A 15,668-nucleotide genomic window follows, 5' to 3' on the forward strand; every position below is an offset into this window, starting at 1 on the left:
CTCCATGCTCCGAGAAGCCTCCAAACCCACGCGGAAATTACCTCAACAACTACTTCCAAGACATCATCAGTGTTACTCCTCCAATGCCAAAAAAGACATTATACAACTGTTTTCACATGCAGAGTAGTACTCAATACAATGGAAAAATAGTCGTCATGTAGAATTGGTGGACTGCCCCTTTAAGAAGTCATTCTTGTGTGTGTATGCAGGGTTTCACCACTCAATCAATTTACCTTTATATGGTGCAGATGTTAACATTGTAATAGTTATCAGCCAGCTGTCAGGGTTCACCTGATTCAGTGTGTTTGTGTATTTACTGTTGAATACTGTTCATTTTTAAGCCTTAATCTGAATTGTTAAAGGTATTTCCCTGAACTTGTAACTAATATATTTTCTTATTAACCTGTTTCAGCTCTGTTTTATTATCCTCTTTTATCTTAATGCTTTCCTATATTACCAAGAATTCAGTTTTGGGGAAAATACAGCATGTTTTTGTCAAATATGACAATATTATTCAGACGATAATGTCAACATATCAGCAACTTTAAGACCAAATATGTTCATAGTATTATTACACCAGCCTTTAAAATCCATATCTGTTGTGTGCGTATGTGTGAGTGCATGTTTCCAACCAGTAACATGCTCTTCAGCTCTCCATGGTGCGTTCAGTATGTGGTTGCAGGTTAAGCAAAAGTCTGTCCTGCTAAAGCTCAAAGGTTCAAATGAAAGAAGCAGTGTCCTCCTCCCTTCAGTTTTCCCTCTGGATGCTTCGCTTTTTTCGGGCCAACCGGGCCTCTCGCATCTCCTCCAGAGTCTTACGGGGGTCCATGACGAAGGCCAGAGCCACGCCGGCGGTGCCATCACCACTCTGCCGTGAGAAGCACAGGAAGGTGGCCCAGAGGAAGGCGCAGCAGCCCATGAAGGCTGTTCGCATGTGCAGCGGCATCAGGACAAAGTTCAGAAACTGAAGAGGTGAAAAAATGTGACATGAATTATAAATGTACTTTAATAACAGGTCATATAATGTCACTGAACAGCCCTTTTCAATACTTTAATCATATGTAGATTTATGTCAAAGAGAAGTCCACTATTATCAATACTGTAAACACATTTTGAATATTTTGTTATTTCCTAAACTAAAATTGTTTATTTATTCCTGTAGTCTAAGACGTTATAGGAGTCAATCTAAAATCAATAGTTTGTTAAAGAAGTTCATATTACAGCCTTCTAGTAATTCTCATTTAATCTGTGTTCCTGCATGGTTGTGACTATTTTTGTGTTTTACATTGTGTTCTACTGTTTTTCCACATGCACTTGAGGGCGACACTGACTGCTTCCCAGTGTGTTGTAGATTAGCTGAGGTTCAATTATAAATCACATTGAACATAAGGACATTAAATATTATTAAAGTTTCCATAGTTTTCTCAGCTCTGTTAAAATGGGGCTACTTGATTTAAAATTGAGTTTCAGTTAGATAAATGGAATTATGTTCATTCAAATAAAAACAAAAACATCTTTTATCATTGCTCCAGTTTTTTTTTGCGTATTTCATTGCTTATGGTTAGTGATGTGTATTAATCTCAAAGTGCTGATAATCTGAGATTTAATCAGGATTCTAAGTACAATTTAATTAAAGTAAAGTATGACTAATTAATAAACTATGAATTTATGAATTTTGGGATTAATCTCATTGTTAATTTCGCCCATTATTCCTCTTCTGTGTTTCTTGTGTTTGGCTGACAGAAATATCAGCCAGTCGTCCGTCATCATCAGTGGATCTGATTTGATTTGTCTGTAGCAGCTCTGCATCGATCATGGGATTTCAGTCAGTTTTGATACACATATTTATTAAAACAATAATCATACATTAAGTTTTAGTGGACACATATGAGGCTCATTCATGTAATTTATGGTACAAATGGTCAAATCTAACTGGTATGAAACATTTCTGTCAGGCAGCACAATGAACAAACTCTTTGAATTTAGCCTTGACTTTTTAATCAATAAACAAAAAAACCACATGACACAAACAAAAGTCCACAAAACAATAATTTTATATAAGTTTACCTGCATGAACGGCCAGTACATGAGTCCAGTCTGCAAGTGAAAACAGGAAATGATGAGTGTAATGTTATAAATGCAGGCTCCCAGCTGACGCAAAGACACAGCACATACTGTATCTCACATAAATGAAATAGCTTTTTTTCTTAAAATCTCTATATTCATTTCCTAAATATTTTTCATGACAGCACTACAGAACAATCAGTCTTTACAATCTCATATACAGACATTGAGACTTCTGAATAGAGTAAAACCTTTTACAGTTGTAGTTGGTGAAATTGGAGCTAATTAAAAAATAATATAAAAAGTAGTATTATTTCCTTTTGAAATTAGATAGATAGATAGATAGATAGATAGATAGATAGATAGATAGATAGATAGATAGATAGGTAGGTAGGTAGGTAGGTAGGTAGGTAGATAGATAGATAGATAGATAGGTAGGTAGGTAGGTAGGTAGGTAGGTAGGTAGGTAGGTAGGTAGGTAGGTAGGTAGGTAGATAGATAGATAGATAGATAGATAGATAGATAGATAGATAGATAGATAGATAGATAGATAGATAGATAGATAGATAGATCGATCGATCGATAGGTAGGTAGGTAGGTAGGTAGATAGATAGATAGGTAGGTAGGTAGGTAGGTAGGTAGGTAGATAGATAGATAGATAGATAGATAGATAGATAGATAGATAGATAGATAGATAGATAGATAGGTAGATAGATAGATAGATAGATAGATAGGTAGATAGGTAGATAGATAGGTAGATAGATAGATAGATAGATAGATAGATAGATAGATAGATAGATAGATAGATAGATAGATAGATAGGTAGCCTTCATTGTTATTCATCTTATTTACTTATTTAAATGCAAATTGCTTGGGACAAAATTACAAAGTGACACACAATATGAATAAGAAAGTACTTTAAAATTGTACGTAATCGTACAATTTGAATAAATGTACTTAGTTACTTTCCACATCGGCTGATTTTCGAACATCTTTCAGCTGGCATTATACTCAGGACTGAATTACCCGGTTTGCTGCCGGGCGTCGTGCCCACTGCGCAAAAGCAGCAGTGGCATAATCTAGGTTAATCTGGTTGTGAGCTCGCAGCAGCAGCGGCCGTGTGTGTGTGGAGGGAAGGTGACTTTCCTTCGCTTGACGCCGCTGAGGCCTTCCTTACCTTCCAGGTGTTGAAGAACTTCTCCCTCCAGTCTTCAAATATATCTTCTTTATCCTCCAAGAAGCTCACGCCTGCAGAGCAGAGGAGAGATTTACACAGGGTTTGTGAGACTAAACGACTCTGCGCTATTACGCACGACCTAAAAAACATGTGTAATGACTCTTCACCTTGGCCCACATGATGTTTGACTGAGAGACGACGTTAATAGGAAGCTTTATCACGTCACTATTCGCTTAAATGATTGTATTTCCATATATAAATCATATTTCTTTAGGCTTTAACGTTTGTAATTACATTAGATTAAGTCTAATGTAGATATTGTGATGTTTTTTTTTTTACATCAGATGACATTGGATGGTGGTCTTCAAGCAGAGAGTTGCTACGTGTCTGTACATTTCATTTTTTTTCCCCCATTGGCTAAATTGAATCATTTGCTAGACTGAAATCAGGCCTTCTTACCTGTGTAGAAGACGCTGGTGCCCAAAGGCGACGCAAAGCTTTGGTCCAGGAGGAGTTTGCGGAACACCATCCCTGCGGACTTTCCAGGAAAACGTCTCTCAAGGGCCCGCAGCCAGAAGTAATTAAAGTTTCCATGGAAGCTGATTGCCACGATGGCCACATTGCGGGTGTGTTTCCAGTCCATGCGCTCCTTCTGAGCCATGAGCTGGTGCACCAGGTCACCGCCGGCGAATAAGCACCCGTACAAAGTGACATTGGCCAGCCAGGGGAAACGTTTGGCGGCTTCTTTCAGCACCGCTCTCCTCATTTTTGTGGCACCAGGAGGAGAAGCTGGGGGTCCCGTGTGCGCTTACAAACTGATGCTGGGCAGACTTCAATTTAGCAATCAAGACGCGAGCATAGCAGTTAAATTAAACTGACTAGGCCCTGATGTCAGCCGGCTGGCCGACACGACGCAATCCATCTGTGCGCAGTAATCAGGGGGGGTATTAGAGGTTTCCACCGGCAGCAGGAATATCACACATGATCAGATCTAAAATGATGACAGATGAAGATTCAGCCGAAAAAGTTTCTCAAACACTCTTATGGGCATATCCACGCATTGCGTAAAACCTGTCATGACTCCACTTTTGATCACTTGGATACTCTAAACGCGTCCTGGCGTGCGTAAAATGCCCAGACATGATAAAACAACAAAGAAGCTTGTGGGGGCGAAAAAAAGGCTCCGTTGGAACATAAATATAAAATCTAGATCATTCTGTGTGCTCTGACTCGGCGTCTCGCTCCCGGTGAATCAGGTGCCTCTCCGACAAATCCTGTGGGTCAAGCGCTAATCTGACGGATTGTCTCGGGCTGCCCAGCCGTGCAGCGACGCCTAACTGCGTCACTGAGCTCAACAGAGTCTGTGTGCCGTGCAGAGCTCTGTCCAGCCGTGCGTTCATCCAGTCCATGTGCTGTGAGATCAGCGGCGACCACACTGCACTCATTACCACTGTTACCTCTAAGTTTGTTAAAAACTATGACCGGCACATTACATTGATTTTGCACATATTGTTAAAGACAGAGCAGGGTTATTATAGTTTTGACATTTCCACTAGTTTTTTTATTTTTATTTAGTTTTTCAGTTAGATTTTTTTGTGTATTTCTGATCAGTTTTAATAATAATAATAATAATAATAAATCACATTTATATAGCGCTTTATGCGGTGCTCAAAGACGCTTTACAATTTCCCTATTTCCCTATTAAAACTATGTAAACAAATCTTTATTAATTATAAAAGGTTAAAAAACAAACAAAAAAAGACAAAAACAGAGGTTAAAACACGAAGAGTACAGTGGGAGCTAGGAGTTCAAGGCTAGTATGAAAAGGTGTGTTTTTAGTGCAGATTTGAAAGAGGAGAGGGTTGGGGAGATTTTGATGTGAGGGGGGAGTGAATTCCATAGGGTGGGGGCAGCAACAGAGAAGGCCCGATCACCCCAAATCCGGCGCTTAGTCCGGGGGACTTGTAGCAAGTTGGCAGAGACGGACCTGAGGGATCGGGAGGGGGCCTGGTGATGAAGGAGATCAGCAAGGTAGGGGGGGGGGCTAAGTTGTTGAGGGCCTTGTAGGTGATGAGGAGGATTTTAAAGTTGATTCTGTGTTTGATTGGAAGCCAGTGAAGTGGGTGACATTGATCAAATAAGATGTCCTTGTTCCTCAGTACTCAGGAAAAACCATTGCATGTCATTACTATTTAAATGCAAAAGAACACAAAAAAAGACTTATATAAATACATTGACACATGGATAAAACAGTGGGAGACGGACACGTTTTAGTGAGTTTAACAAGTGATTAAGTAGTTTTAGTTTCGTTTTTATTTAGTTGTAGTCTTATTTTTTGTGTTTCAGGTATAAGGACATGGCCGTAGCTACCATTGAGGACACCGAGGTCATGTCCTCGGTATTTTTTTCTTGAAGTTTCGTTTTGTTGTGAAGTGAAAATAGCCGACGAGACAATTATCCTTGCATCAACGGACCGTCATGTGACACGTACTTGCAGATACCGCTGCCATGTCAAAACGAAAGTAGTCGGCTATAGCCAGCGGTGGAGTGAAGCCTTGAAATCCGGTAATTTTTTCACCGGCCCCGGTGTCCCAAGTGGTGTCCAATTTAACTGGTTTCCTTACCGAACAGCTCCAGCTGTGTTGTGCTTCCGTCAGCAGATTCGTCACAAATTCACAAATATACACAACATATTACTGGAGATTTTTAAGTAGCAGTTATATAGTGCTCACTTCCAGAAAAAATATTCGCTGCAGTAGATGTTGAACTGCGATGAGCCCTTTTCTCCCTTTCCCAGCAGGCCGTGCTCCATTTCACATTTTAAGAACAAACAAAGAAAATAATATACAATTTTTAAATATACAACCATGGAAGTTGTAGAATACTGAAATAGGAGTTGATTTAATTTGCAAAGTTGGAAGTGATAAGAAATAACTGGAACACAAGAGTGACCATGACTGAGAAATGCACAGCAAAAAAGCGTTTTAAATACATCATGGATTATTATAACCTTATGTATAATTTGTAGTTTTCTTTTTGACCTCGGTATTTGAAAAATCCTGGCTACGGCCTTGTATAAGGAGTAAGGTCTTGATGAGTAGAAGCTGTAAAGGATGAAATAATGCTGACACTGAGGTCAAATGAGCTGTGTTTGTGTTTGTCTCCCTACTGGTACTAGCCCGTTATTTCAAGAAGTCAAACTGAACACAATACAGAAAAAAATGAGAAAATGAAAAGCTAAACAACTAAAACTAAGCTGATTTTAGCTGCAATTCAGTTACGTTTTATTTAGTTATGCATTGTTCATTGCAGTTGTTTTTTGTGTGTGTATTTAAAAAAAAAATTCTGTTAACTAAACTAAATTTTCACTGCTAGTTTTAGTTTTAGTTAACTATAATAACCCTGGTACAGAGACAATATTTTTTTTTTAATCATTGAGTGCAAAGAATTTTCCACAAATTGTTAAATATGATGATTTATTACATTTGAACCATTACACTTTTGACACTGTGTTAAAAGGGCTAAACCCTCCACACAGTTCTTTCTATATAAATATGTATATTAGTAGTAATATATAGTCTCAATTAATTAAGTGAATATGATGACGAACATTTTTTTTATAACTGTCAAAATACCGTCTCAACTATATGCAACTGTATCCTTTTTAAAAATTCTTTGTCCAACTTTTATAAACTTTGTTCAATTTTATTGCCAATTGTAATGTTTTTTTGTTAATATGTGTTCATGCATGTTCTGTGTGTGGTGAGGAGTTGGCTACAGCTGCATTTCTATGTGCAATCCTGTATTGTATAATGACAATAAAACTGAACCTTGAAACAGTCTTTAATTTGGGAATTAAACCCTCAACTCTGCAAGTAGTGGTGCCTTGCTTATGAGCGAGGCTTGTACTTGTGAGTGAAGCTGTGCAGCAGCAGTGAAGCAACAATAAAATGTCACATTTGAGTCTTACTGACACACCATGACAAGTTTTTAAAATGTTTGATCAAGTGAAACTTCCTGCATTGCTCATAAGAGTGACATTGGGCTCATCCTCAGGGTCCACTACTTGTAACTTGAAGCTGTGGGTCTTGGTCAGGAGCAGCCTTGCCTTGCTTTGCTTTGCTTCCTGTCGGTCATGTCCAGCTCCCCAGGTGGTCAGGTGTGCACAGTCAGGTGTGATGCCCACCTTCTGTGCTTGTTGTCAGCACCTGTATGATCTGGCAAGTGGAGGTGAATGGTGGCTGAACGTTTTGCTTTAGAGCGGCCTGAATAAATGCCATTACACTCACAGCTGTGCAGCAACACAACTCTGCCTCTGTGGCCGGCCAGCAATGACAAAGAATCAACAATAAGAGACTTTCAAGGAGGAGTTTGTGTGCCTCGTGAACATCCTGCTTGACACCCAGAACCAGGTGATTATTGTGTGTTCCTGTGCCACCTCAGTGTTTTGGTCACTTGAATTACAGTCACCAATGCCAACTTTACATCCGGCTAAAGGATTACTGCCGGAACAAGGAAGTCCCCATTGTTGAAAGTTTGCTGCCTTTTTAAATAAACAGATAGCCTCCCTCCTCACACCTTTTATCAACAAATATTAAACTGACCATGTGATCCTGTATGGCATGTCTTACCTGCTGACCTGGGTAGCATGATCAGCACGGTCAAAATTGTGTAAGTATTGGCAATTTAAAGCTAATTCCGTGGGACTTGTTTCACCACTAAAGAGTGTATGACTCTAAATGTTCTCCATCTAAACCCTGACAAACTTTAAAGTTATTTTAATTAGTCCTGATAACTTTGTCACTGCAGCTACTCAGTTTATTGGTCCACTTCATCCAGACATTATGTCTACTGCCAGGAATCTCCATATCGTCTACGACCAGCCTCATTTTAATAAGCTGGTCCAGTCCTGATTCCTTTAATTAAGAAATATTGCAAAAGTAAGATCTATATTGTCCAGTGTTAATCTTGAGAGATTAATCAACACATTTGTTTTCTCCCAGTTAGCTGTAATTCTTGCTACGTGTGCCTCAGTCAGCTTGTTCTAAAATGTTTGTAGTGAGACCAAAACGCAGCAGTTAAACTTTAAACCAGAACCAGCCGTATGACCCATATTACCCCTGATCTTGCTTCCCTCCATTGTCCTCCAGTAAAATTCAGAAACAACTACAAGATCCTGCTGATTACCTACAAGACACTCCATGACCTTGCTCCTGGCTTTATATTTTAACCTCTTCTTTCTTCACTCCACTTTTCGGCCATTTCGATCCTCAAATCTCAACGTTTTATCGATCTCCCACACTAACAACAAATGGTGACTACGCGTTTGCGGTCTTCAATTATGTGGAATTATCTTCCATAATCTATAAGAATCTTTGGACTGTTTTAAACAGCGTTTATGACCCCATTTACATCGGCAAGCCTTTATATAGACCTCTCTGCCACTTCTCATGACTTGTTTCATTTCAGTTTGGTCTGTTTCTCTCTGTGCCATATTATATTTTATGTTGCAAATTATATTTTATATTGTTATCTGTTTTAGTTTTGCATGGGTGATATGAATAAAGCTTTGTTTACTTACTTACCTAGTCCCTGTCTAGATTCTGTCGAGCAATGTTTTGTTACTCAATGCTCCTGTTTTTTTTAATGTGTATGTTTTATCCATGTGTCATTGTACTTATATAAGTCTTTTTTGTGTTCTTTTGCATTTAATCAGTAATGACATGCATTGGTTTTCCCTGAGTACTGAGGAACAAGGACATCTTATTTGATCAATGTCACCCATTCGCTGCTTTTTTTCCACTGTACTGTTGAATTTCTGCCAAGGGGGATCAATAAAGATCCATCTAATCTTTTATTGTTGATAGTTGCCTTCTTGAATACACTTCAGCTTGTTAGCCAGATGGCCTCCGTCCTTCCAAGGAAGGCTCACACCTTTTTAACAAATAACATGGCGGTAATTGAAGCCTAATGCCCTGGCCTCAATTGACCCAAAAAAGGCTATTGGAGCAGACCTCTTCAATACAAGACTCTTACAAATGTTAACCTGACTTGCACTCCTATAAAATAATCCCACTAAGCCTTCTCTAAATTGTTCTAACAAAAGCTAAACCTATGTATGTGCAATGTCAACATGAGTCTCAGGGACTCATCTCACCCAGGACACTCGCTCTTTGAGCTGCTGCCCTCAGGCAAATGCTACAGGATATTGAGAGTACGCACAAATAGATTTCAAAACAGCTTTTACGCTAAAGCCATAAATGCACTAAACTGCATTAAATAATGGCAATTATTTATTTATTTTTGTTTCTGCACTTTAAAGACAGCATCTCAATTTCGTTGTGCTTTGTACAATGACAATAAAGACTTTCTATTCTATTCTATTCTATACTGTTTTAAGGCTGATGTTATCCCCATTGTTGGTATCACCACTCATAAATGGCATGGTAATGATGGTTGGCATGTAGTGTAAATATTGGCAAACTAAAGCTAATTCCCTGGAACTGGATTTATGACCATGGGCCATAAATGAGACTACTAATCAAATTTTAGTTGATACTCCTTTTGAGTTCCTAAACTACAGAGGTTTTGGAGTAATCCAAATGAATGAGTGAAGCTTGGTACCAAAACTGGACTCCATCAGATTTTGGGTCCAACAAATCAGTCCAGATATTTTAATAACAACAGAACACTGGTTGTCTAATAAAATTAAATATGATGTAAATGCATTTGACAGTTATAATACATCAAAGGTGGACTGAACCTCAAGGGGGGAATGGATTGCTATTTTTGTGAGAAATTCTTTTGCTGTCTTGGTGTTGCACTAGCATTCCTATCATTGAATAATAATAACATGGCGGTAATTGAGGCCTAATGCCCTGGCCTCAATTGACCCAAAAAAGGCTATTGGAGCAGACCTCTTCAATACAAGACTCTTACCGCTACCTATTATAGCTTATCTCTTAACACATACTTTTAGTGTAACTCTTCCATCGTGTAATATTAAGTGTAGAAAGCAGCACATGTACTGCCTCTTTATAAAGGCAGTGACAGTACTGATCCAAATAACTACCACCCAATTTCCAAACTGTCACATTTAGCTTAAATCTTATAGAGGCTCATCAACAATCAGTTGTGCTGTTTTCTATCTGAGCATGGCATTTTAAATCCCAATCAGTCTGGTTTCAGACCTTGACACAGCACTTTGACAGCAGTATGCAAGGTGGTAAATTATATAATCTGCTCTCTGGATAAGACAGGAGTGTTATTTTGCCCTGTTCATTCATTTGTCTAAAGCATTTGAAACAGTGGATCGCGTTATTCTTTTGAATAGACTTAAACCAATTGGTTTGCATATAACTGGTTTCACCGTTATCATACTGGTTCAAGCAATAGTTGCAGACGGTCATCAGTTTGGCCTTCTTTAACTTGCCACACGGCCGATACTAGATCCTATTTTGTTCACATTATACATAAATGACCCAGGGTTATTGATTAGGAACAGCTCTATTCATTATTATGCTGGCAACCCACTTATTTAGTAATTGGCGCGCTGTATTGATAAAGCTTTATCTTATTTAAAGGCTATTTTTTTGGCTATTCAAAAGACATTACACTCATTACACTCATTACCTACTACCTTTATTTATTACAATAACAAGTATAAAAGAAGATGTGTCAGGCTTTTGATACACAAATATTATTTGATAGCAGGATCATTCCAGTTTTGGTTTTGATCTTCTCATTGGATTTGTAGAAAACAGATACAAGATAGTAAATCACCAGATTTGCCATTTAAAAGGCTTGAATTGAACCATTGTGTTATGTTTGCAATCAACAAGATCTGCATAAAGCTGCATGTACAAGATTACCAGAGAACACCTGTTAATATTTGCTGAACAGTAAAGAGATCCTGTTATCGATATTTCTTAATAAGGAGGAGTTTGGATGGTCAGGCTATAAAAACCCTCCGTTCTGGTATTCTGTAGCAGCATCTTCACAGCGGCACAGTATGTATACAGCTTCATTCCAGTTTTATACCTTTATGTAGTCTTTTCTGCATATCAAAACCACTGAGAGTGGTTAAACACTGCATTTAACTCAATTCGCAATTTGCAATAACTTAATTAAATTCTCTTTTTTTCAGCAGGTTTGCTTGGACAAAATGCGATTCTCATGCGTTCTGTTTCTCATTGCCATCTCCATGGCGTTGGCAGGTAATTGTCTATTTTTCTTTTTAATCCAAATGTGCGTATCAGTGCATGTATTCAACTCCTTTGTTAGTCTCTGAATATGCTGTTAAAATGTGAGGTGGGTTTTGTGATAAACATCAAGGTATTTCAAATTCTTCACTGGGTATCATTTAAAAAATGATGATATCAGTACCAATGCAAGTATCCTTAGAGTGGTACCGATACCAACTGAGTACTTCATTACATACTCATCACATGAGTATGTAATGAATAGAAGCATTAAATTGCATAAAATGCCACCACTCCTTCACATCTAAATTATTTAAGTTTTACACAAATGCACAAATACCTCAACTTCACAGACGGGTTGTAGCTGCTGTGGCAGTGGGCCAATCAAATGTTGCATTAAATTGAATAACACTTGCATTGATTGGCTTTGAGCAAGTCCATACAAATGGTCATATTTTCTAGCTCTGGGTGCAAAAAGGATCGATTGCAGGTATTGTTTGATGGGAAACAACACTACTTGGTAATAAGATATAGACATAGACTTTATGTCTGATCCCTCTACATGTGTTGTTGTGTTCTGCAGGGCTCGTTTCTGGGGGCCCTGTTACTTGCTTTATATTTGCTGCCTTTGGACAGGTCGTGATCAGTTTTGATATTGCTTATCATTCATTTGCAGATGATATCCAACTCTACTTTTCATTTAAACCAAGTGGAGCTTTTAGGTTGTCTGGGCTCTTTGGCCTGACCAGACTTTGTTTATTCTGCTTAAGAAATATAAGTAAACTAATATCTGTAGTTTCAACTGTTGAATTAGCGATGCATGTACATGACTTCATGTCACCTTGCCTTGACTACTGCAACACACTTCTCTTCACTACGTATGTCTGCTCTTAATCGGCTGCAGGTCATCCCAAAAGCTGCTCTAACACTACTCACTATGTCATAAGGGTCTCACATTACATCCATTCTGAAAGCTCTTCACTGGCTCCCAGTGTTGCCGAGATCGAAATCTTTACTCTTATTTACAGAGCATTGCATGGTCAAGTTCCTGCATATGTGGCTGATCTACTTCACCCTTATTAACTTGCTTGCTCTCTTACTTGATAAATGTACTGTTTGTCCAATACACCCTCTTTAAGTGACTTGGTGATTAAGCTTTTGAGGTTGTGGCACCTTAGCGATGGAAAACTGCCTGAACCCTTACAGTCTGCTAATTCTGTAGAATCACTTAAAAAATAGCCAAGGACACAATTGTTTAGACAGAGATTTGGGTATCTGCATGCACCTGATCAGCATTTTATGTTTTTTATGGTGTGTTTTTATTTTTTATTGGGGTTTTTTGAGTTTTGCATTTTCAAATATCGTGGCTTTGGTGGTCACTTCATCTATTATTTCCTTTTTTTAAATATATTTTATTATGCCCTTGTAAAGCTCTTTGTGACTAATGTGTATAAAAAGCTCAATACAAATACATTTTACTCACTTACTTAAATACTTATTATAATTATACAGCATATATCTAGTTTAATGACATACTCTCATGTTTCTGAATGTTTGTCAATGGGATTTTTTTCATTGTTGTTGCCAACTTTGTAACTTAACAAAATCTCTGTTTTTTGTCTTTCAGTGAGTGTTCCCATCAAGTCCGTGGTATTCCCCAGAGCAACAAATACTGATCATGTTGAGTTGACCCCTCTTAAACCTCTGAACTTGAGGGCGTTCAGTCTGTGCATGCGTGTTGCCACAGAGCTCACTGGACAGCGTGAGGTCATCTTCTTTGCCTATCGGACTCCAGACGCTGATGAGCTGAATTTGTGGCGTTTAAATAATGGCAGGTAAAGACATCCATGTAAGATTAAAGCTCTGACTGTACTCTAAATATTTGACATGTTGACACATTACTGTAAAAACACAGAATATTTTGGATTTGGATATGGATCCAAGATGAGGCAATATTTTATCATTACTTTCTCCTAAATTTCAAAATTTTAATGGTTGAATACTAAAGATGATACAAATTCTACTACTGACAACACTCCTTCTGCCAACTAACAATACTATAACTATTATTGTAATATTAATACTAGCTAATACTGCTGTTACTACCACTAATAACACATTACTTTGTCAGACTGTCTTTATTTTGGTCTTTGGGTTTAAATAGTAAAAAAAAAAAGTTACATTTTGCAGCTTCTTTTCTCAAAAATTACAATTTCTGATGTTTTATGTTTTATGAACTGTTTATGAAGAGTGGGATAAGGAAGAAACTATTGCATACATTTTTATGAATTTATAAGCCTTTATTAAATAAATGTTCACCTCTATCTTAGTCAATAATTTCATTACAATAAATGCATTCATATGAAAATAAAGTTTCATTAAAAGGGCCCATTTTTATGTTCATGTCTGAGCTTGAACTTCCAACTTTTGTTCTGCCGAATTGAATGCAAATCTCTTTGGGAATTGATTTGCTCGTACTAGCATCATTATTCTTGGCAGGTGAAATGTGTTCATCTTCAACCTGAATGCTGCAATAATTTAAATTACTATGTTAAAATGCAAAATTGCACGCTCTTGCAAGTGAACAGATTTCATAAGTATGCGTTAATTATTGCTTATTACTATAACTCTTTTATTACAGGCATATTTCAATTTTGCAATGTTAGATCACTGTACTAATGAAGTGTATATGTGTGTGTTAGATTGGCCTTGTTCCTGCGTACATCATCAGATTCGGAATCTGTTGCCTTCAACGTCCCTCAGCTTGGTGCCCTTGAGACCCACCTATGTTTCACCTGGGATTCCAGTTCAGGTGCTACTGCCCTCTTCATGAATGGGAGGAAAAGCCTGACTAAAATCTACAAGCAGGGTCACACAGTGCGTCCTGGAGGCAAGGTTGTCATCGGACAAGATTTTGACAGTTATTCGGGTAATTTTGATGCCAACCAGAGTTTTGTCGGGGAGATCTGTGATGTCAATATGTGGGACTCTGTCCTCTCAGACAGCACCATCCAAGACATGTCCTCTGGGATGAGAGTGCCAAGAGGAAATGTTTTGGACTGGGAAGCTGCAAAGCTTAGATTTCACGGGGGGGCAAAGGTTGTTAATCGTGAACTGTAGCTGTAATGGTCACATATGACATGCAGGAATAATGTAGGCAGTGTCATAATGTGAAGTAAAGCCATGTAAAGCTCTATAAAACCTGTATGACATATCAACAGGAGATAATTTACCGATCAAAATCTAATCTGTGCACTCATGTATAACAGTGTTTTTTCATTAATATTAATTTCGGACCACAAATATGGGGTCACATTGTAATTGTTTTCAGTCAAATAAAAACTTGCATGCCGACAATGACTGTTGTGGTGGAATATATTTCATGATAATGTCAAACAAAGACTGCATCACTATTTAACTAACTTATACATAAAACATAATTTGAATTTATCTTGAGAGTCAATGTAGAGGCAAAAAATGTATTTAAAAGTTGATTTGAAGCTAATATGAAGCTTCAGCCGTCCAAATGAGTCAAATCAAGTCTTCTATGCTCAACATTACAGTGTTTTTAGTCCCTCTTTTTATTTCTATACTTCCACCACAGCTCAGCAGGGAAACACAAAGATTGTTTTATCTTTGCTACATTATTATTATCATGTTCTCACGATGATCTCCCGCGTGAATTTTGCAGGGCTAGAAAGATAGGTAACAAATACTTAGGTGAAATCGTGCTCTTCAAAAAAGGTTTGGCTCCACAGGTGCCAAAACTGCAAAGTACAATACTAGACATGTATCAATATACTGCACAAATATGCATAAGAATTTACACTGTAAATACTTATATGTACAAATGAGTTATGTAATAGACATGACATACATTTTTTAAAATACTTGTAATAATTTTAGTTTTTCTCTCTTTAGATATGACATGACAGATAAATATTCATAACTTATAATAAAAATACAGCAAGATAAATAGCTCAGGTAATTGTCACCGTAAAATAAAAACACATACAAAAAAAACAAAAAAACAAAAGACAAATTACAACAATACTTTGCAAAGACTTATTAGCTCAGATGCATGAATAAACAAACTTAGGCTATATGATGATTGGATATAACTGAGGCAGATTATTGTGCTTTAATTTTCTGCATTTAAAAAAAAAAACCTTAAACAGGCAGGAGTGGAAAATAAGATGTGAAAAATGAAATCCTAGTTATCTCAT

The 15,668-nt window shown here is 37.6% G+C and overlaps 2 protein-coding genes across 2 annotated transcripts in view; one reads left to right on the top strand and one right to left on the bottom strand.

Annotated features, from left to right (window-relative positions):
* Positions 1-748: 748 nt before the first annotated feature.
* On the bottom strand, positions 749-4,007 carry mpv17l (MPV17 mitochondrial membrane protein like). Its single transcript, XM_062439502.1, has 4 exons — positions 3,701-4,007; positions 3,242-3,312; positions 2,068-2,097; positions 749-964 (listed from the first exon to the last, which is right to left on the bottom strand). Exons 1-4 carry the CDS (start codon positions 4,005-4,007, stop codon positions 749-751), a joined length of 624 nt encoding a protein of 207 aa, XP_062295486.1.
* Positions 4,008-11,240: 7,233 nt separating this feature from the next.
* The window catches only part of LOC133999599 (C-reactive protein-like), a 92,664-nt gene continuing 88,236 nt past the window's right edge, over positions 11,241-15,668 (top strand). Inside the window, exons 1-2 of the mRNA XM_062438841.1 lie at positions 11,241-11,250; positions 11,391-11,457. Coding sequence (XP_062294825.1) covers positions 11,406-11,457 — 52 coding nt within the window. The 5' untranslated portion in view covers positions 11,241-11,250; positions 11,391-11,405. The remainder of the gene's footprint in view (positions 11,251-11,390; positions 11,458-15,668) is intronic.

This window comes from Scomber scombrus, chromosome 18 (genome assembly GCF_963691925.1).
Source record: "Scomber scombrus chromosome 18, fScoSco1.1, whole genome shotgun sequence".
NCBI classification, from domain to species: Eukaryota; Metazoa; Chordata; class Actinopteri; order Scombriformes; family Scombridae; genus Scomber; species Scomber scombrus.